General features: G+C 42.8%; 1 protein-coding gene across 9 annotated transcripts in view; it reads left to right on the plus strand.

Moving 5' to 3' along the window:
* The window catches only part of DMD (dystrophin), a 7,616,828-nt gene that overhangs the window by 3,346,131 nt on the left and 4,246,758 nt on the right, over positions 1 to 23,939 (plus strand). For all 9 annotated transcript variants that reach the window (XM_069639082.1, XM_069639084.1, XM_069639079.1 and 6 more), the window contains one exon: positions 4,139 to 4,311. In XM_069639082.1, the coding sequence (XP_069495183.1) occupies positions 4,139 to 4,311 (173 nt within the window). The remainder of the gene's footprint in view (positions 1 to 4,138; positions 4,312 to 23,939) is intronic.

Raw genomic sequence — 23,939 nt, forward strand, 5'->3', positions numbered from 1 at the left:
GGTGTTAATTATTTCCCCAGGATTCTTAATTATAAGACCCAAAGTCACTTTTGTAAACAATTCCTTTGTTTGGACTCACAAGATTCCTGTGGAGTTGCACCTTTGAGCGTTCCTATGTGCACAATGGGATAGCCATAATAAATTATCTCATGCCCAAATAACCCGACAGACTCAAAGAATATGGCAAAATACTACTTTATTATGATGTCAATTAAGTAGGGAAACCTGGTGAGCAACAAATCGTAGTCCACACACTCTCAAATACATTTCAGGTACACAAAGGCTTTACACCTAGATGTGCGTTGGCTATGATGTCATCCTACATGCCAAATAATGAAACCCATCGGACGGAGGGATTGGTTAGGGAACATATCTACTTATATTATCTATAAGTGTTAACAGCATCATTGGATGACCCTCATCTAGTAGGCATGCGTTGAACTTCCTCCTAAATACGTATAATCTAGATTAAAGCAGCATAACAGCAAAGGGGTTGGTCCCTGCAACACTGTATGCTCACCATTGCATAGACCCTTATGATTATTTGGCATGCTTGCCCAACCTTGGACACTCAGCTTGTTAGCAACACGTAAGTAAAACAAAGCCCTGGTGCAGAAAACAATATCAGACTACTGCTCACTTGCCCAGTTTGTTTACCATCTCTCAGCCCAGCCTTCAGCCAAGGTTTCTCTTTTGTTCTTGATCTTGCTGGATGTTTTCTTCTCTTGAACTTAAGGGGAGTTAAGGTACATTGTTATTTTTGTCCGAGGCTTATGAATATGGTGTGCACCTAGTGTGAGGAGACCATGCATTTTTCCATCTGGCCTTCTATTTAGTGCTATTTGATTCAATTTTATCAGGTACCATTAACCTAGTCGGCCTCTGGAGACTTGGTGCCTTCCTATCACATATGCTTTCTGCATCTTTAATTGTCAATACTTGGCCTTCACAAATGTTCGCTCATTTATTTAATATAAGAGAAATATGTCCAGCGTAGATTGCTTATCCTCATTGACTCCCTTTGTACTCTACAGTTTGCTTCTTGTTATGGCATCCTTTATCTCTGGCCAGGAACTATTCTTTCTTCATGCACACATTTGTATATCTAGCGCCTGTCAGCTCTGGAGCCCTGGTCTCTTTCCTCCAAGCTGCATATATGGTTTATTCTAACTCGTATACATGTTTACTTTGTTTCTTTAATTACACCTTCATCTTCATCTTCATTCTTTAAGTATTCTTATATCATTTCAGTGTGTCATTGTGTCAAATCTCCTTTACAGTGCTTTAATATTCATTGGTGTCTGCAAATTTCCTGCTACTATTTCAGTTTGAGGGTACATTCAATACAGTTAGTTTTCTAGGTGCATGTCATATCCCATGCACCGGATGCAGTATTGGAATGATACCTGGTGTCCTGCACAGTGTCTTCCTGTCCTTCATCTAATATGTCGGAGGTGAAGGGGCAGGTTCTATCAATGATATACACGTCTTCTTCTCTACAATTCCTGTTTAGGCAACCAAGTCTTGAACAGTCTTTCTTTAATGCTGCTTTCTCTTCGGTCTGGATAGCAATGTATTTCTTTAACATTAAACTTTCCAGGGTTCAATAAGTAATCACCAATCTTTCCTTTAACATTTTTGGAGCTTGCAAATTGCCTGGTTTTACTCCCCTGCCAGGTTTCTTTATGTAATGACAACTTTCTGCAATGCCAATTGTCTGATGTACTCACCAGCCAGGACTTTTATAAGCACATCAATTACTTGCTGTCTTGCTTGTCAGGATTTCTCATATACTTCACTCACTTGGTGTCTTTGGTTTACCAAGATTTCTCATATGATTTACTCGCCTGGTGTCTTTGGTTTACCAGGATTTTTCATATGCTTTACTCCCCTGGTGTCATTGGTTTACCAGGACTTCTCATGTGCTTCTCTGTATAATCAATATCATAGGTTTGGTTCTCACGTTGAGATATATGCTATGATATGGTTTCTTTAAGTTTGGCCCCACATTTACATTTCAAATATTCATAGTTCATTGGGTTTTGCCTTTTACCCTTTCGGTATTCAAACAAGTCTTTTGTCATCTTTGCAAGGCTATAATGGTTAAAGTGCTGTTGGTGTGGTTGTTGGAATTCCCCAGTGTCACTCCTGGCTTTGGGCAGACCAGTGTCTCGGGTTGCGTTTGTGCTTCTGTAGTGTTCTGCTTCCACCAGCTTTCCAATGTGGAGGCTGTAGACATTCTTCCGGTCTCCCTCATGGCTGTGCGATTACACTTGTGCTTCGCTATTACACTTGTGCTTCATTTCAGGATCCGGATTGGAGAACGCCAGCCTCTGGACTTGCAGAGCACCTGGGAACTTCCTTGAGGCGTCCAGCATGCCCACGCCCCTTCCGTCTTTGACTTGGCGTCTCTCCCGTGGCGGCCTCTTCTGCTATACCACACCGGTACATAATCTTCGCGTATGATAGCTCTTGAACAGGTGCCAACATCTTCCCCTGTATTGCCTCTCCGAATAGCGCACTCACCAGATTTAAGTGTCCTGTGCACAGTTGCTTTGGGAGAACAGCTGGTCTGCACATTGTGGTGCAAGGTCTTGGTACATGATTCAAACTCCTGCATCCTCCTTGTCTCATTACCTGGGCATTTCTGGGAGTAGAAGTTCATAGATGTACTTAAACACATGGCATTTGAATAGTTGTATTTACTGATTTCATATAACAGAACTTTATCAGGAAAAGGTGTGTGAGTTGGTGTTATGGTTGAGTGTCTGGCCAGAAAAATATGAAGATGAGGGTTCACTTCTATCAGTGGGAGCCGTATCTGACAGTATGCCTGAGGATCTGCGGCATCGGAGGATCTTCCTCATAAAAAATGAGTTTTGGGTATGAGGGGATCTTCCTCATCGGAAAGGGTCTTGGTTCTAAGGGGGTCTTCCTCATGGGAAAGGGGGAGATGCCACATCTCGTCCAGTGAAGCCATGACATCTCTCTGATAACTATCTCCTCCCATATGGTCCTCCCTCTTAAAGTCCCCTCCCCATCCCTCAGGGTCAGGATCAGGCAGTGGCTGCCATCCCCAGTCCACATGGGAGGAGGTCACCGGCGGAGAATCCGTGATGACTCCACTGAATTCATCACTCTGCTCAATAATGAGAATGCAGGCACTTAGCATGTGTTTGTTTATCACTTCTTCATCAGGTTTTGTGTCACTCCTATTAAATGACTGAATGAGCTGTGCTCGTGCATTAGCCCCACCGAAGGGTCAGCAGTGTTGGTGTGCAGTATGGTGCTTGATAAATGCAAAATAAAGTAAATAATACAACAAAATACAATATACTTGAGATTCCATGAAGGCATCGCAAGTGCATTCATTCTGTGTTGTACTACTATTGGTTATTATGCACAATGAATGGAATCATTGCATGTGTGCTTGTAATTTAAATAATCTGCCTCTCTCGGTGCATGTGTAATTCCACATTTTTTCACACTCTAAACTGTGGCAGTATACATCATTGGTACATTTGCCCCAACTTTTCTATTTTGAGTTTGTGAATGTATTTTTAGCTATAGTAGTTAGTAGTGCAATTACATATTGATTTGTAAATGAACCAGTAGTTTTACTTGTACATCCTCTACGCATTATACAGGTATATGCAATTATCACCCTTTATCAGGAAGGCTTATTTACAGAAATGTAACATTACCATTTGCACAATTACATTTAGGCATCTGTGTTATCATATTCCACGTGTCAGGATAAACTTAATTTAAAATACAGGTCAGTGTTTTTAGTTACAAGGCATTGTTCAGTGCATCCTTGCTGACCCATAATTAAATGTGTATTAACTAAATACTAGCACATATTCATGTCTTAATCTATACTATACAGTGATTTGTTTTTGGCAAAAATATGGTGAGATTATCAGAGGCCAAAATGATTCCACATTAATACATCTTCCCTAAAACCACTTTGCCGAAAATGTTATGTTAGAATTATTTTCTTTACTACGGAAAATGTGCATTTATGTTGCAAGTGATGGTGATTAAATCAATACTTTAACATCAATGCATTTTGGACATGCCATGGGAACACTGATACATGTTGTTGTTTGCTTCCTTTTAAAATGTGCCATTGCAGAACGCAAAGGATAGCCTAGGACGGCTCTCAGGTCAAATTGAGGTTGTTCGTGGTAAGAAAACAGCAGCTCTGAAAAATGCCTCACCTGGGGAAGCGGAGAAGATTCAAGAAGCCCTGACTCAGCTTCATGTCCAATGGGAAAAGGTTAACAAGATGTACAGGGACCGGCAGGCGTAAGTAACACTATTACGGATTTTTATTGTGAAGTTTATTACATTTTTCCTTGATGTTCTCTGATTATAGCTCAAGGGTGAGTTAGTGCAAGACAACTCGATAACCTGAGAATTGCCTTTCACAACCGAGCATTTCTTAGTTTACATTTGGCCTTGAATTGACATCTTTCGTGCATGTCTACCTCACAGTCAACAGACTAAGCATGCGTCTGTAAACCACATAGCTGGACCATGAACACAACAGTCTTTGATGTTAAGCTTAAAGTGATTTTCTGTCAGGTTTAAGGGAGCAGTCGTAGGAGTGTTTATTTCTTTTTATTTCACTCCCCCAACCAGCCGGACCTACCTGCGATCTACATTGGAGGCAATGTACTTGCACTTCTTTCCATTTCTGTCCTTTTGCAGCCATCTTGCAGGAGTTCTTTTGGAGGAGGCCCTTAGTGTTGGTGGTCTGAAACAGGTCACTGCTGCCTAATGCCAACCAAAAAACAAAGCAATCTTTCCAAAGAAACCTATGGAACATGCCCACAGAGGCAGTGTCTGCAAGTGGCCTGTAGGTGAAGAAACACAGAAGTTGAGCTTTGAGCCGCAAAACAAACATGCAGATATGCAGAGGAAAAACCACCTGCTGTAAAATGTGTTAGCTTTATGTAGAAAAATGTGAGATTTTCCAGAGCCCCTCCTTCTGTTGTTTCAGCCTCTCTTGTTCTTTCATGTCACCTAAATAAGGCACTGTTGGGGACCTAAAGGACCCATGATTACCTCAGTAAAACGTCAAAATGATTGCCAGACTATTTGTGGACTCAGCTGCTGCAGCGTCAGCAGTAATGAGTACCAATTGCCAACAGGGAAATTGTGATGGACTGCAGATGATAACCCCAAACATATAAATTAACACACAGCAAAGAGAACAAGTAGAGAGAGGGAATGACCAATCACATGGTGAATGAAAAAGGTAACAGGGAAATGACCAATCCGAACCAAATGAATCAAGAGGGCTAAAAAACAGGTCAGAGCTCTGCAATAGTTGTCACAGAGTAGTGAATGGTAGCAGCCGTTTGCTGTCTAGATAATGCAACCCTGGAATTTCAAGGCAATAAAGGTTCCTCACAAACGTGTATGATGCTATTCATCAGGCTTCCAGGCTCTCTGTGCCCCGACCGCCAGAAGGAGGCAGCTGGAAGCCAGGGCATGCAACAGGTAGCTAGGGGGAGCAGGAATGGGTGGAGGGAGACTGACTGGTAATGGGCAGTGGAAAAGGGTGCAAGGGGGGGAGTCCCGGAAGGGACTGGAAGAGGGACAGGGCCAAAAGGTTGTCCTTTTGGATGTGGAATTCTCAGCCTGTAATCCGCTGCAAGGACTGCCTTTTGTAACCACCTTTTAGATCCCAATCTGGTAGGTGGACATGTGGAAAAGGAGAAGCAGGGTGAATAAAGATTTGGCTGGGAGAGCTTTGTTTGGGAAAGCACAGATTAGAACGCGTGATTTATAGCTCCTGCAAGGTTGAACCAGCCATCAGATACAAACAGGAGAATCTATACATGTTTGCTCAGCAGGGTGTCCTTATGCTGTAGGGTGATAATAGCACTACCTAAAAAACTAAAGAAAGAGGAAGGCTTAGTTACTGTGTGGTTGTGTTGAAAGGTATTTAATTCTTCTCAGATGGGCACCCATTAAAGGGATTGGGAGAATATCTAGGTCTGGCAAAATCCCTCAGGAAATGGGACACAATAGTTGCTTGTAGGAGTGACTAGAAGTGAGCAGGGTCCCACAATTCTAGGAATGAGGTTTCCAAGAAGTAAGTAGGGCACTACATATACGTAGGAATGAAAGTGGTAATTAGTGAGCAAGGTGATATAGCGCAAGGCGTCCTAGGATCCCGGAAGTGAAACTGTTAAATATATAATATTGGCAAGATTGTGCTCGGTATTTCCAGAAACACCTCCTTCATTGTTGGGAGCAATAGCTGTTCATGATATTCTGGCAGTACATGATCTGCTTTTATGGATCAGGGTCTGAGAGAAGTGGTTCCTTCTGTCTTTCAAATACACCTTCCTGAACGCAAAGGGCTGTGGTGGTGACTCGCTTCCTTGGATGGGCATGTAAAATCTCGGCCCCCAAAACCTAAGTTTAATTCTGCATGGGAGGACGCAACCTGCATTAGAAAGAAAGATGTGGCAACATTGAAAGTGTATTATTGGTAGTGGGCTGACATTGAGACATTAAGAGCTGTCAGTGTAAAACCCAGGTTGCAAGCATATTTTGACATCATGAAAACTATGATATTTAGGGATTTTAATGAATAGAAAATAATGCATTTTAAATAAAACAAAAACGATGTAAACATATGGTGGTGAGGTAGGGGGTTAAATCTGATGGGGAGGGGTCTGGGATGAGGTTCTAAACATGGGGAAACACGTGGCTTGGGGTGGGAGCCCCGTTGTTTTTGTTACAGTAGAAAATAATAATTTATGTTTTTATTCATTAAAATAACATAGAACCAAAAACCATATGGATGAAGTGCTCCCTCCCCAGTAATGGGTGAACTCTGTTGCAAATGGAGGCTAAGGGTTTTGCGAGTAGTTGTCCAAACTGTGATTATAATTTGTTTAACCTAAAGGGCTGTCAAAGCTATGAGTCTGTGATTCATTTGTTGATCTTATGTTCTGACTATACAAAATTAAGATATAGTTGGTGTGAGGAAGGAGTAGGCATCCTCGCTTCTTTTCCCCATAGGGAAAGGCCATCAATTTTGGATCCCGACCCTGGGGGTGGATATGCGAGGGAGGATCACCTGGGTGAGAGAGACTTGAGGAGTGGGGAGAGGACGTCCTTAAGTGAGACATGGTATCTCCCATTTCCCTTTCACCACAAACTCTCCATCCCTCAAGCTTTTATGAGGTTTTCTCAGCCTGTTTTGTATGATTCCCCTAAAATATTCCCTATATTGTACTGGGACAAAGAAGAGGGTGACTAGACCAACACATTCTCATATTGAAAGAACATACATCTATCAAGCCCAGGCAAGTATTTGGATGAGGAGGAGGACAACAGGAGCAAGGAAAGACTACTGCTTTGCCAATGAGCAGTCTAGTCCTTTTTGTAAAAGTAAAGAAGGCAGGAGCTTTAAAAGATGGAAGCCAAAACCGAATGGAGTCAGCTGTGGGAGCGCAGTTATCTGTGGAGGCAGAATCAGCTGTGTGCAAGCAGACCTCTCCGGTGTGGCAGCAAGAGCATTCAGGATCTGTGAGCAGTGCAGGGAATGCAGCGGGAAGCAAAGGAGTACAGAGCTGGAGAACAGTGCCAAGCCGTGAGATGGAGGCCGGCAGGACCGGGAGAAGCAGTCGTGAATATCCTGCTTCGCCAAGCAAGCTCTACTGGGTGTGTGCAAGCCACAGGAAGACCACCAGGAGAAGACGCGATAGAGACCGCACAGAGAAACAGGACCCCTGGGGGCGGAAGACCTTGTGAGGAGCCGGAAGACCGACCAGAGAGTGCAACCAGGAAAGGAGAAACATCGGGCTGGCTGCGCATGATATAATTAAAGAGAAGCAAAGCATTTTTGAATACTGAACAAAATGAAAGCAAGTTGGGAGCACTGTGGAATATTGAGAGGAGTGAAAGAAAGATTTTGAATCATACTTAGAAGAAAATTATGAACTGTAGTGAAATAATGAACTGCATGAACAGAAACAAGTGCTAGCAAAGTCAAGCGAGCACAGAGAGTTGTATGCAGGATATGATAAATCCAATATTTACCACAGCCAAGAAAGTGCAACAAACTGTGTATCATAAGGAAGCAAGCATTGACAAGAGCCAAGGAAACATAAGAAGGTGTTACAAGAGCAAGGTGGTTAAACAAGGCACTTTACAGTGTCACGTGGGTGTGACACATATGATGGAGGCAAACCTCACTGCTGAGGAGAAGCAGTGGGCTGGTGGTAAAGGAAAAGCAGTCAATGAAGGGTACCAGATGCGTGACCTGTAATGGGTTGGTCCAATAATTGTGCCTCCACTTGAGCCCTCAATGTAGAAGCCTCTGAAGTACCTATAAACAAGCTTGTGATGTGCCAAGGCCTTGTTGTGATATTAAGGTTGGGTTTGTTTGAAATCTGGACGATTTTAACTCTTCTGTTTGAAAGAGGGAAGATTTGAACACTAGGGGAAGGTAACCCCCTGTGTTCTATAAACTATTGTGAATTTGGGGAAGGGAATCCCTGTATTTGATTAACTACTTTGAACTTGGGGAAGGGGAGCTGATTACAATCCAAAGAGCTGGAAGAGGCTCTGAACTTTACTTTGAACACTATTCCTTGTTGATGCTGACAATCCTACACCTGGTATGCAGTGGAGGGCAAGTTTAGGTTTTGGACACAGACAGATAATTTACTTTGGACTTCCTGATGTAGCTATCCTTAGTTTTCTTTAGGTAGGGAAATCCCACCATATCATAGGGCAAGTTAGGCATTACTCCACCTGCAATTTAAGTTAAAATAAAGTTTTGTGGAGAAAACTTGAACCTGTTGTCTGGTTCTGAATCGTGATGCTTTCACTGTGGCTATACCACTGTTCTTAGAGGCAAGTGTTCGGTTCATTCAAGATGCCATTGTGTGAGCACAATCCATGGCCTCTACTCACGTGGCTTTTGCAGTGGCTAGCTGACTTTGGCATGCCTGGATAGTAAGATGGAACAGCCTACAGCACTGAAGTCTTTAGGCTATATGCTGTCTAGCTGAATTTATACTAGGATTGTATTCCAATGTATGTATACATGTACTTAGCAGGAGCTGCTTCTATTTTTGTGATAGTGTTTTAATTTATATGCTTTTATGGATGTTTTGCTGTTGTTGAGTAGGAAGTTTAATATTCATATGTTTGTCCATTTGAAGCACCATTGAGATACCTGTTCCTACACCTTTAACATAGTAAACTTTATACATTTCTAGTTGTATTCCCTTAACACCAATACACAAAGCTTACAGCCATCCTCATAAAGTCCATACATATTGTTGATCCTTAACATGTGTTGAACCTACAGCGCACTGAGGTGGAGAAAGTTGCAATACACTACCTTTGTGCTCAGGCCATGAATCTACTGTGTATAATACAGTTACTCAGGCAATAGTTCTTCTACCCGTAACTAAGCTACAGATGCTGGAACTGACTGCTGGCCAAACGGTTCAAATAGTGGATGGCAAAGACATACTCCCTCCGAAATAGGAATGAAAAATCAAATTCCCCTCTTGCCATTCCCTTAACTCCACCAACTACAAATAATTAATTTGGAGCAGCTGATATACTGTCAACACCAGGCAGAATACAGGCTTCCGGCCTATGATGGCTCTCCCATTCAATGCCTCAAGGTTTTGGGCCCCCACTTCAACTCCTGCCTACCCTGATTAGGTGGAAGAGTTTGCGTTGAATAGATCCATCTGAGTTGGTTGGCCTTCAACTACTGCAGAGTGCAGTATAGTAGGGGTCCAGGAAGATCGCCTGATAGGAGGAAGATTGCAGACCAGTGGTTGTAGCCAGGAAGCACAAACGAAAGCATGCCAAGCTGAACAGCCATCACATTTCTTTGCATATTTTCAATTTTCAAGAGTTTACCCTTGTCTATCGCAGAGATTAATCCCTGGGATTGACAACACAGCCCATTAACTCCATAACCTGAGAATGTATAACAGACAATCAAGCCTCTTAATGGTGGAATGCACAGTGTACTAGAATGTTGCAGGGTACTTCAACATGACGGTAATGTCATCTATGATGAGAATCTCCTCCAAGTAAGCTATTAGACACACTCGATCACATTCCCTTTAAGGGTTTGCAGCAGCATCCTGGGCATTTGTGTAACGTGCCACAGGATGGGGACAGGCCATTATTAATAATTTACAAATCTCATTTGCAGGAACTTGCATCAGCCCCGATGCTCGCCCTAGGCCCATAAGTGCCACGTGACCTGGAACTTTATCTAGCACATGTGTGAATTGATCAAAATGAATGACATTAACTATAACTTTACAACAGTTATTTTAACACAAAATAGCCTCTTCTTCTCGATCACAGATTCATTTAAGATTTGCTTGACACTTAGGTTCGATTTTCTCCTCCGTCGGTGTGTGACTCCGTCTCTTCAAGTGCGTTAAACGTGCCAGATATTTTGCATGAGTGTGTCTGGGGAACAACAATCTGTGAAAGTGCAATTCTCTACCAATGCCCCTTGCTTTCAATTCTATCGGATCCCTGGGCACACCTTGCTAGCAAGGTGTGAGTGAATGAACGTCATTTCCCAGGATGCAGTTCTTCTTTATTTCTGATGCCTGGTTACTGCTTCTGGACTGAACTAGGATAATGTCTGTCCCTCTGTGTTCGAAGGCAAATGACACTGAGTCGGTTCAGTTCTTCTCGTTAGATCCTCTTACAGTAGTTCGGAAGTAGTCAACGATACCACCTTTCACATGCAATACTTCTCTTTAGGTTTGTTTTTAACATCACTCCAATTATTGTGACATTTTGTTGGCTCTTTAGTACTTCACTCCACTTAATTTGTGTACACTTCATTTTTGGGTTTCCTTGTCTTTGTTAGCACCTCTACACTCATTGAAGTACTTGAACCACCCATTCCTCCATACAACACTTTAGTTATTCAAATATTTGATAGCACTCAGCTATTGCTTCAAATACGTCAGCCAACACTTGGGTCAGGTACAGCATAAAACAAAAAAACATTCCTTAGTTATCTTGATTTGTTGGTGCCATGGAGAGTTTTGAGTCACGTCCCCCAAAACACTTTTTATGAAGAAGCACTACACTCTTGGGAGTGTTTGGACCACCAATCCTGTTAAGGGCTCGGCACCGTCGGAGTCCAATGTTTAATAGCAGTAAAAAATGACACAATTACTGCATACCACACCAAGGGTCTGCTTCTTAACTAGCGCACGGAACACCTTTTATTAACTTGATGACACGTGTCCTCTTAAACGTGACTTTGGCAGGAGCCCAGGAGTGGCTAAATCATAACATCCCATGCCAAGGGTAACAAATAAAAAAGGCAGCAAAGCTGTTACCAAGACCCAACTGTGCAGGTGCTTATACAGGCACTGTAACATTCTAGTCCACAGGCGGAAGACAGCAGAACTATTGACAACTGCCAGTGGCAAAACAGCTGTATATGCCCCTGTACAGGCACAGTGACATTCTGGAATTACCCAAAATGGCGGAAAGAAAATGACTGAATACGTGATTCGGCCAAATTTCGGCTGTTCGAAAATTCTGGACGGCCAAAAAAAATTCGACCAGATAATGCATTCGGTGCTGGGGGCTGCGGGGTGTGGGTAGAGGTGTGGGTGGGTGTGTGGGAGGGGGTGTGGGTAGGGATGTGTGCCATGTTAGAAATGTTCAGGGGAGAAAAGACTGAAGGTTTTTTCAAAAAAATAATCTTCGGTCTTTTCTCCCTTGAACATTTCTACCTCGGTCTTTCAACCCCGATCCGACATTCTAGCCTATGAGCGACTAGCCATCAACTCAAGATTGCCCCCTTTGCTTTCCTCAAGCTCCTCTCGCCCTTCTTTTATTGGCAGCCCCTCCAGCTTTCTCTGGACATGTATCCGGCTGGTCAGCAGCCTTTCCGACCTGTCTCAGGCTGGTCCTGCACTACTACTCCCAGGGAGAAGGCATCTTCTATGTCATAGTCCAACTAATTCACCTCTGTGAAGCCCTGCTGGTCCTCTCTTTAGTCATCTTCACCTCCGGCTACCTCTTTAGTGAGAGCTGCTATCCTTACGGCAGTGTTTTTGCTTTTCTATTCCCTTGGTCTTGGGCCCGTTCCTCCAACAATACTGGCCACGGGATCCTGCACCATGTGGCACAGTGCCCCAAGCAGAGGGTTGTCCACCTCCTGCAGTGCCTAGCTGCGGCTGGGCACCTTCCCGGATGCGGTAGAACCTCCCGACACTTGTCACACAGACAACTTGGTTCTTCCTTTTTGCCATCCATTGCAGCGTGCTACATCCTTACTTCTCTGGCTTCTTCCTGATCTCCGTGCGTGTGACCTGTACCTCCTCTGGTGGTTGCCACCGTGGTAGCCCCTTCACCCCCCCTTCATTTGCATCAACCTTGTCTTCGCAAAAGATGTGGGTGCGCACCAATGACATTTGTGATGTCATCTTTGATGTCATTGGTGTTAGTCCTTGCAGTGCCCAGAATTTCTGGGGTTTTTAAGTTTTACCTTTAACCATAACGTCCCTGTAGCAACGGTTTTCCATTGAATTTCATAGGTTTTTTAGTAGTGCAACTTGTTGCATAACATCCCTTTAATAATGTTTTTTGTTAGTGAATTTCATAGGTTTTTAGTAGGGCACTTTAACCATAATGGTTGTATATTATAGTTTTTTCAGGAAAGGTGATAGGGTTTGAGTTGCACAAGTGAACCATAGCATCCCTGTAATAAAGTGTCTGTACAACATACTCAAGCCGGTGGCTCTATAGTAATAGGCACAAATGTTGGGAACACTGCGTCCGTTTGCGGAGATCGGGTGAAGTCCAGTGTGCCCAGAAAGGGAGGGGTAGTCATAACGAGGGGTAACATGCAGCAAAGACAAACAACATATGCAAACAGCAGCAAGTGCGTGAATAGGAAGGGGAAATGCCATAGCTGTACACAATCTGTACTTTTGTAACAAAGTACGCAAAGGCATAGGGTATGCAGCATAATGAAAAGCACCAACAAGAGAAGTGACTTTTGCCTTCATCAATGTTACTGCACACCTCCTGCACAATCAAACAAAGAACAAAGAGGCAGAGGAGCAGACGGCAACTACCGAGAACAGAATGCAGACGGCAAATACCGAGAACAGAATGTCAGAGCAATGTGGTAAGTACACAAAAGTTTATGTTGTAATTGAACAGGTCTGGTAGCTTCCACACTAGAATGGCTGGAGGAGAATTTTCCACATGAAGAAATAAGTGATGATGATAGGCCCATTGTTACCCGCCGCACTGTGAAAAGGGAAAGAGTTACTGCAAGGGCAAGCAGCCTTGAATGGCTGGAGGAGAATTTCCCGCATGAGCAAATGGGTGAGCATCGTAACCCCATAGGTTGGCAACGCAGTGGCAAGATGAACACAATCACAATATAATACTTCATGTGAATTAACCACATTTGTTGTCTTTTAACAGAACATACCAGAATGCAAAGCAGTATAAGCAAAGCAGTATACCAAAAGCAGCACCTTTGCCACAGGAACAAACGGCCACCAAAACTGAAGGAAACGCTGGGCATATACAAGTTGACTGCCTGGACACCAAAATCAATCAGTTACACCTCCAATTTGCCACCTTGAGAAATTTTTTGTAAGAACATATAATGGGGAAAATAAGATCTCACTGCCCAACTTACACATGTCCGCCTTCTCCATTACCCATCCCCCCTTCCCTGCAAATTGAGTGTCATGAGAGACGCTTTGATGAGACCCTAATCCCTTCTTCCCCTCACCAGCAGCTTGTTGAAATGAGAAAATCCCCAATATATGTATCTGTTTCTTGTCTCCCTTCCCTTTCCGAATAGTAGCTAAGAATGTGTGCTAATAAAGATTGATATGTCAATTTGTACTGATTGTGTATGTCCCTTTTTTTTTGTTTAACACAGCCATTGTAAGTGTGAAGGGCACAGCACTAGTGGGGATGATTGTAATTGAGAATAATGGAGAAGGAGGATGACTGTCGCATCTGGGTGCCCTATGCGCAATCACAATAAAAGCATCCATAGGACACCACTACGGGCTGCATGTTTGCATGCACACAACCACCTGTAAATAGTTGCAGGAGCACCAGTTTATCTGAGGCACAACTCCGCACAACTGCGTATATCATCCTGTCAAGCCTGGTAACACTGTCCCTGGTGAACATATGCGAATAAACGTGTGATGTACTAGTACTAGCTGAAAGGGTGCACTCGCGTCCTGCAAGTATTCTTGCATGTCAACATTCCGCCTACTGTATTGTGATCAGGGCAAGCACACATAGAAATGTGCAATATGCGTGTGCCATATGTTTAAGTAGTCCGGGGATGGCAAGAGTATTGGTAGGAGAACTATGCACGTGGCCACAAAGTAACACGGTCAATATACATCCAGCAGATAAGCTTGCAAATGGAGAACAATGGCGATGTGACCATGGTAACAGATCAACGGTGCGCATGGTCCCTTATTTGGTGAACACGACCCAGATCCGTACACATCGAAAGAGGACATTTTTTCTGCAATGTATGGAGTGTTACAGTGATAATGCACCCTTACAGATACCCTCCACTCTTCCTTCTACATGTGTATATTGTAGGGAAAGAGTTAGTGCCACTTTGTGGTTTCACATGCTCCACATCAGCCATATAAAAGGGCACACCCCACAAGTGCCCTGTTTGGCTTTCTACAGAAGAGCATCGGTGCACATTGGTTGAGGAAGAAATTGCTTTCTCACCAATTGTGTGCCTGCAAACAACTTCTCCAAGTAATGGCCAGCAGAGCGTCTGCTACTACCTCTGACTTAGGAGCACCCACACCCTCACCACCAACACCTCCTTCTGAAAGTCCTGAGCAAGAGGACAGGCGTCATAATGTGGAGGGACATAGAAAAGAAAATGAGAATAAAGTAGAAGGAATCCCCATTGCCCACAGCCAGCGTCAATCCTGTGTCTGGAAACTATTTAGGACTGTTGGAGATGTGCCAATATCTCATGCAAACCAGGTGCAGTGCACTGAGTGCAACATAGTACTCAGTCGTGGAAAACCTGGCTTGTACACCTATGGCACCACCTCCATGCGGCGGCACCTGAAAGCTAACCACCAGGCAGCTATTCAGAGGGTTGTCCCCTTCCAAGCAGTCAGTAGGTTATTGTCCTCTACAGCATCCTCTGCATCTGCTCCTGCCACCACTAGGGGCATTCTAGTGGGCCACCGCATCCCGCAAGCAGCCTTGGAGGACATACGCAGTGCAACAGACCCCTACCTTTCAAAGGTCACTGTATTGTGCATATACTGCGATGCAGTACTGTGTAGAGGAGAACATTTACGAAGTGCTTTTGAGGCTTCGGTCCGGGAGCATGACAAACACTGCCCCCTACCCAAGTAATGTGCACCCCACATCCTCTGCTCTCCACAAACGATTTCTTATCCCTATGGTTGGTACACTTTGCCAAAATCTCCCTTCCACTGCTGGCTTTTCTGGTGTGTCGTGCAACAACAGGAAAAATGCTATACAGCCAGAAGGTGGGGGTAACAAAAAGGCTCTTTTCAGAGCCACCTTGCACTGTTCAAAAATAGAAGTTGAATGCAAGCATGCAGTTGGTGACGATGCCTAAAAACACCACGTACAGAGATGGCAAAAGATGGGCGGCGGGATGCCGTCAAAAGCATTGTACACATTTGCTAAAAGAAGTGGTGGCTCTTAAAAGAGCCTTTGTGTGCTGTTTGTATTTATTTTCAACATTAAAAGTAGTGAACAACCACAGGGAAAATGCTTCCTACACTTACAGGAAGTGCTGAACGGCATTTTGGATATTACGCAGAAACATCTCATTGCCAGCATCAGTCAGATGAACTCCATCTGAACGAAACATGTTCCTACTACAAAACTTAATGTTTTCATTGTGGAAGGAGAACATGCCAATGTCGTGCAAAAAAGCGCAAACAGCCTTGTTCACATTACACCGCGCTTTCTCCATTTGTGGCCGACAGAGGGAAGAACACAGCCTTTGGGCAATGCGAGAAAACATTATGTGTGATTTTGGAAACATGTCCATTAGTTGCCGAAATTTCTCCTTCATTGCAAACTCCAGTGAAATGCCAGTAACACGCCATAAACTGTTCCCTCCACAATGAAAAACAATAATTTCTGGATGAGCAAGTGTCACCAAACTGGCACAAAGAGGACCCACATGTAACCACTGCATCCCATGTATTCCGGACCAGTGCACATCAACATTATGGAAACCAAAGTGTGCTGCTAGTGCATAACGTTCTGAGTAAACTTGTACCCAATGTATCCACGAGTTGCCCAACAGCCATATAGTCTGCCTACTGAATGGCACACCTGTCCCCGTAGCCATGTCCACTCCCATTGGCTAACAGATGTTCTGGCACAATCTGTCGCTACACACCACAACCACAAATTCATATTGTCCAATCCCAACTCCTGCACAGTCCCATTTCCATTGCAGCCACCCTCAAAAGACCTGGATGTAGCACGTGCACACCCCCAAAAGGCACAGCTTTAACCAACATATTGCCCTGTATACGGGGCTGCACAAACACATTTTAAGCATCATAAAAAGTGGGCATCTTCGTAGAAGTTGTGCAGTGTTTTTTTTTCAAATTTTGCTAAAGGGACGTGTAAAGAAACACCTTTTTGTGTGCTCCTTTTTAGCGGTTGCTCTCGGCTTGTCCTCCGTACATTACTACACGTGTGTCTGCAACGCACATTGTACATAGTGCAACAGATTACTAATTGCAACAAATGTCACCACCACTGACAAACGTCACACTACAAGCACTAACGTATGGGCACAAAAGATCATCCTACTATGGAACACAAAAGCAGACATACATGTGAATCGATAAACCATAGTCCCATTTACATAGCAAGCACATTACGAAGGACAGCATGTAGCACTTACTGTGTAACTGATGAGCACTTACACCCTCCAACATTTTCAGATAACAGTACTGACAAGAGTGCAGCTATACACTTTTTATATCACACATAAAGAAAAGAAATACAAAAGTTCAAAAGTACTTCTGCTGAAATGCCAAACCAAGTATGTGTGTGTTGTCGTAGAACTTTCTATAAAAGAGCACCAAAACTGTAGATATAATGCAGAAAATAGAAGGCAATGAGGAATCCCAATGGTTTAAATTAGCTCTGTACCTTCTAGCAGAAAACAAGTACGACATAACTGTGTTGCAAAACTTGACAATAACCACAGGCAATTAGTAATCATTTGGAACTATTTCCACTGCAAAACGCACTGCAGCAGCTTAATTTGTATGAGAGCAGTATAATACAAACAGTGCACCCATTTCAAGCAAAAAATATGTCTTCAACCAGAAACTGCTGAATTACCTCCCACCAAATTACTGAAAGGCATTTGAGGTAAAGTAGTCTATTTACCATTAGATCTCAAAGAAAATGTAGACACTCTACGAGTAGAAAGGCCAATACACAAATCTTTGATTATCCTTGTAAATGGTTTACATACAAAACACAAAAGAATTTGGCAACATCTAGTGAACTTAACCAAAGTTAGAGAGGCATTGCAGTACCTTAAAGAAAACAATGAATACTACAAGAAAAAAACTTTCAAGAAAACCTGAGAGAAACAACCAAAATAATTCAGGACTCCTCAACAAGATGCCAATTTGAATGTCTGAATCCTAGTGCAGCCTCCAGTATTTTAGACCACTATACAATTCACCCATGCACTCCAAAGACACCATAGATGATGCCCTAGAAACATATCATATGCAGCAAGCTAAAGGAGCGCCAATCAGTATATGGGAAAAAAATTGTGGAAGCACAAGCCTTTCCTCTACTCTTCCCCACTGGAAAAGGTGGAAGATATGATGAAAGAAGCACACAAATAACAGCATCAGAATACTGCTGTTTACAAATATATTCTGAAGACCCTAGATTTAGATAGAATGTGGAGTACATATTCCACCTGCTCTTTGAAAGTGAACTAGCAACTCTGTGTTATGGAGTTGATCACACATTAAAAACAGGTTCCCATTTCCAAAACATGTCTGCTGCACAACTACTTCAAAAGGTGCAAGGGAATAATGAAGTTTTACAGTCAAGTGTTACAAATCTATTGGCAAACATGCGTGGTACGAAACAGTACTGGTTCTGATGGCAGGCAGATATACAGTGTATTCTACGCAACCTTGGCCCTCCCACATGGTTTGTCACTTTAAGTTGTGCTGAGTATGCATGGCAAGACTTGCACACTTTCCTACGCAAAGCAAACAAAAACAAAACAGGTGCAGACATGAAAACACCAGGAGAGCTGTGCTCTCTCGATCCAGTAAATGTTTAATGCTACTTGCATCATCACTTGCTTGCCATGCAAGAAAACACCATTTAAAGCCCATAACCGCCTTACAATGTTAAACAAACGTTCACACTAACTGCTTTGCTTTCCTAAACAGTAGCTCCAAACAAGGTCATGCAGCACAACACCAAACTGCGTACGATGGATCACCCACCCACGTCTTCCGAAGCAGTGAACACAGTCTGACATCACCCACCGTGGCCTCATAATACACTGCACATATAACTAGTCCTTACCGACTGTAAAAGCACATTTTATATATTTTGCCATCTGTGCATTCACGGCACCATTTGCACAGCACCATCATATCAACTTCTACGTTCCACCACCTTCACCGTAATGACACTACCAACATTCGTAAATACATGCTACAATGGAAACACGTCGCTTGCTTATTCCTTTCTTTTTTTCCTGCATCATTTCCGGAAATTGAAACCTAACATACCTCTCCTTCAACAGGACATCCTTCATTTTTGCAGCAGTGCATCCAATATTTCCCAATTGAAAACCCCAAATTGCCAGTGTAGTCCAGCCATCTCCCCATAGAAGAATATCTTGTTTGCCTGTGTATGTTAGTATATCTCCTTTGAAAAACCCCCTAGTTAGTATTTTTGTAAGTAAATCAATTAATTCCCCCATTGAATTTCACAGGATCGAGATTGTTGGTGTTTGAAACCAACAATCTTTTTCCCAGTGTTGTTGTTATTTGTTATAGTCATTAAAGTGTTGCCAAAAGAATTAATCCCCTTGTGAGCTGAAAACCAAATGTGTCTCTGCATCCAAATTATGCCCTGCTAAGCGAATTTTCATTTGCCATTGTCATTCCTATTTGCATCTGTCCTATTAAACCAAAACCGTTGTTCCCATTGTGAGTAATCTCTTTGCTCAAAGACTACCTGCTAGTTTCCCCTGTCATTTTCACCGAAGACTGTGGTTCCTATGTGCCTGTCTCATTGTTGAAAGCGTGCCTGTCATTTTCAGCCCGAGTAGAATTAGTGTGATTTGCATTTTTGTTTTTCTAAAGATTTCACTTCACTTTTGAAAAAGTGTTTTCCCTAGAGTATTCCCCTTCCCCTATAATATTCTGAGCACGGATTTTGAATTGCATTACCTTCTTTTTTCAAGGCTTCAATCTTGCCTGTCATTTCCAGCCCCATTATAATACGTGTGATGTCATTTTAATTTTTCTAAAAATGTCACTTCACCTGTTTAAACCTGTTTTTCCTACTTTAAATCTCTCCCCCTACTGGACCCTGATGACAGATTTTGAATTGCATTGACTTGATTTTTTTATTTTTTTCCATGTTTTGCTTATATTAAAATTGAATTTCCTATGCCTGCTAGCTAGTCTGTTTTGAAGCCCCATTTGTCTTCTATTGAAAGCAGCCCAAAGTTCCTTGTGTGCTGTCCCAAAGCAGTAGTATTAAATCACTGGGAACCCATTGTTCCATTGTACTCCAGAATGAAATGTCCCCCTCTTTACTGGTTCCCCATCTTGTGTCGGTGGACACCACCCTAAAACCAATGTGTTCATTGTAGTCTTACCCCTGCCACTGCCTTCCATTCAAAGGGATTCAATCCAATTGTTGTTTGGGGGGGGTGGAGTGTTGCAGGGGGGAGTGCATAACCTTCCTGCAATCATTTGAGTGAAATTTGTTTGTACTGCTTTTCATAAAACAAAATAGGAGTGGCATCACAGTATCTCTTCACCTGGTTACTTTCTGTGCATTTGTGTTGCCACAACATTAGTGGCTGCTGTCATTTATTTGTTCTGATTTGATGTTAAAATAATAAATTAATAAAGTATTCATTGACAACACACGGGCCTGGTTCCTGGTCTTTTGTGACAAGGGGTGTTGGTTGTGTGCGAAATGGGTTGGAGGCCTTCTCAAAAAGAATCTGTAGTATACTAAAAATAAAAAGTGTTTTATTTTGCGCCCCATTCAGCGCAGGGGAAGGAGTTCCCGTGCTGGCGTGTGCCATGTGACATGACAGCCTACATGCCTAATTTTGGTGCTTTACAAATGATATAAACAAAACTAAACTTTATAACATTTTCTCATGCTTCGAAGCACACGTTTCAAGATGCAAATCATGTACACCAACTAAGGTGAGGCACCACTACATGAAAGAGCCACAGACTATGCCTGTTGGTACGTGGTCGTGGATGTGAAATACAGTTAGAAGGCTGCATTAACAAGTCTGCCTTTCGGCAGCCTATGTTTTCTTTCCTGGTTTTCATATGATTTAAAATAAAGCGAGCCAGGGGAGGTGGGGGGGGAAGGGCTGCATGAACAAACAAAAGCTGTGGGCGCTGCACAAATGGAAGCAAATGCCATTTGCCCAACAGGATCCATATTTTAGTATTTCCGAACGGGCTGCATGGTGCCTTCTGCAATGCAGAGTTCACATTTGATATTGTTGCAGGCATAATTAGAAGGCATAATTTCCTTCATTTGCCTGCAGGAATTGCACAGGATAGCATTCAGTGCAGACATCCATAGTGCCCTTTCGAACATGCAAGGAAGACCCTCCATTGAATCTCAAGCACTCTGCACCTTTCCACGCCCAGCAAAGAATAGCATAGTAACGGCCCTATACCTCATTCCAAAGCATAGTTGCCAACATGATCCATTCCATTCTGTAGGTGCTTATACAATACTGTTTTTTTTTCGTTTTTTTTTCCGTTCTGGACCTTAAAGTTTCACGTTTCCTATTATTATTATTATTAGAAAACTAAAAATCCTTGAATGCAAACAAAATACTAGGACTGGATAAGCACCTACAGATTGTAATGGATCATGTTGGCTTTTTTTTTTTCAACACAGATGTGTGTATGCCAAGAGTATCTTAAGTCACTGTTACATCAAGATAGACTTTCTTACTGCAACTGTGACTTTCGGTGAACACCAGATTCACTATGTTGTCATTAGTGTATTTAACAAAATTGAGCCACTCTGCCTCAGTACCCTTCCATATTACAAACACATCATCGATGTACCTCCACCACGTAATGGTTTGCTCTGCAAAGGCTGCACCGATGATTTCACTCAGAAAGGTGGCCTCCCACCACCCCATCATTAGATTTGCATGGTGCGAGCAAAGGTGTTGCCCTTGGCTGTGCCACATCTGTGATGGTAATAAACATTTAAAAAAAGAAACACATTGTTATTAAGTCATAATGTTAACATCTCTAGAATAATCATGTGATGGAAAAAAATGTTAAAGAACGTGTTTCCAAAAAATATTTACAAACATTGATACCAACCAAGTCATCTACAGAAGTTTAAAGAGATACGACATCCAAAGTAGCCAATATTAAACCCTCTTCACACAGGACCTGTTTAGTGTGTGAAAGAAAATCTTTATTAGCCTGTAAAAAAGAGGGTAGCACAGAAACAAAAGATATCAAAGTCTCATCTATGAATTGTGACATATTCTCCAAAAGTGATCCGTTAAGGTGACAATGGGGCACCCAGGAGGACACACCAATGATTTGTGGATGTTGGGTGGAAAATAAATGGTGGGAATGGTGAAGGAGGACGGTACCAAAAACTTGCTGCAATCATCATCCAAAATACCTATCTCAACCCACCTTCTAACCAAAACCCTCAATTATCATTGGATCACACGAAATGGATTTGCATAGAATGAGGGATAACACATTTTGTCTCAAAGTTGCTGAGAAGCCTCATAAACATAATCACAATGATTTAACAAGACAATGTTAGAGTCCTTGTCTGAAGGTTTAATGACATTGTCATTCAAATCCTGTAATTCCAACAAGGACTTGTGTTGCACCTATGTGAGATTGCGATGTACTGTTTTATTCAAAGACTTGTGCAATTTCCTAAAATCTGCGCTGCAGAGACCATGAAATGCTTCCATGCAACCTACTGGTGGCATGGGGGGATTACATTTGGATTTGGATTTCAAACAGGCGCCAGTAGCCCAACCTGGGTTAATATTAAACACTCCAAAATCAATATCGATCGGATCAAAAGACACATCCCCAATATGGCCAAATCAGCCAATGTCTCAATGTCAGAAATCTGCAAATTCGTCTGGCTTGTGTGCGGTGCCGATGTGGATGGTTTGGCTGGATTATGGACAAAACATTTCTTTAATTTGATTTTCCGAAAAAGAATGAATCAAAGTCGAGGAAAGTTTGGATATAGTCAAATGTAGATATAGGGCAAAAATGAAGTCCCAATCTAAGAAGGTCCATTTGTCTGTGAGAATATGGGTGGACAAATTGATCACCAGTGTGTTGGGCAGTTAATTAATATCTTGGAATGGGCTCCAAAGTGAGTTAATCTGCTCTGGGAATTGTTGTTTGCGTCCTGTCCCACGTTGCTCTCGATGGGTTTTCTTTCAACCGCTGTTTTTCTCCCACTGCCTTTTCTGCGACCCCTGCCCCGATTTTGTGATTTGCCGTCCACACCCAAGAGGCCCATTTCTTCAAAAAAATTGAGCCATACATTGGTCTCATCATTTTCAGAATGATATACATCAGATTCAGATGATGTGGTCCCAACTTCCTTCTGGATTGATGGCATGGACTGAGACTGGGCCAAATGATGGAGGGTATCAAATTGCTTGGCAAAAGTGACCATCCTACTTGTATCATAATACATTTTATCCTGGATACATTTTCGGTGTTTCCGCTGTTTAATCTCATCCTCATACACAACCAGTTTGCCATCGATTTTGTCACAAAGTATCTTGCCCTCTACAGTCGTTGGAATATCTTTCAATTCAGTCCCTGCCGCCTCAATGTGTTTGAGTGCCAAAGCATGGTCCAATTTAACATATTGGACTAACATGGTCAAGAAATGCGCCGAACATTCTTTACTGGCAGAAACCCACTCCTCAAGCATGGCAGGGTCCTGATACTCAAAGGATGGTGTAATCATCACTCACAAGCCCCTCGGAACATGACCCATATTGAGATGGTTTTGAAGCAAATGTTCTTCCCACCACTTCATCTGTGATTTCTCTATGTCCCTAATAAGTGTCAATTCCCTGCTGCTGGCAAGGACAGGCTGTTTATTGGTGCTAATACTGACAGTGCTTGAAATATCCTGCTGTTCGCTGAAAAGACTCTGAGCATGTAATAGGTGTGCTGCCTCCCTAGTGCCCTCCATGCTGTGCCGAGGCCCCTCCCCTGTCAGCGTCTCACACCTGTACTGCCTACCCCCGCACTTGGGACTGTTTCTGTATCCCTACAGTGCCCCTACCAGCCTTTGACACCTAATGTCTGCACTTACCCTTGCACTTGCCACAAGGTGGTCGTTACTTCACTTCTTGTTATTATCTGTTCCCATGTACTGCACTGTCCCTGCCCTTTTCCCATCACACTTGCGCAATCTGAATGACACTTGGCCTAGTAGGATCGTTGTCTGTCCTCCCTTTGTTCCCTTCCCTTGCCTCGTCGTGCCTTGAAACACTTATTTATAGGCGCGATATAAATGCAATATCATATCATATCAATTTGGAAATGAACCAAACATGATGGCTCCTGTAA

Source organism: Ambystoma mexicanum, chromosome 7q (genome assembly GCF_040938575.1).
Source record: "Ambystoma mexicanum isolate Mex_15411 chromosome 7q, UKY_AmexF1_1, whole genome shotgun sequence".
Taxonomy (NCBI): Eukaryota; Metazoa; Chordata; class Amphibia; order Caudata; family Ambystomatidae; genus Ambystoma; species Ambystoma mexicanum.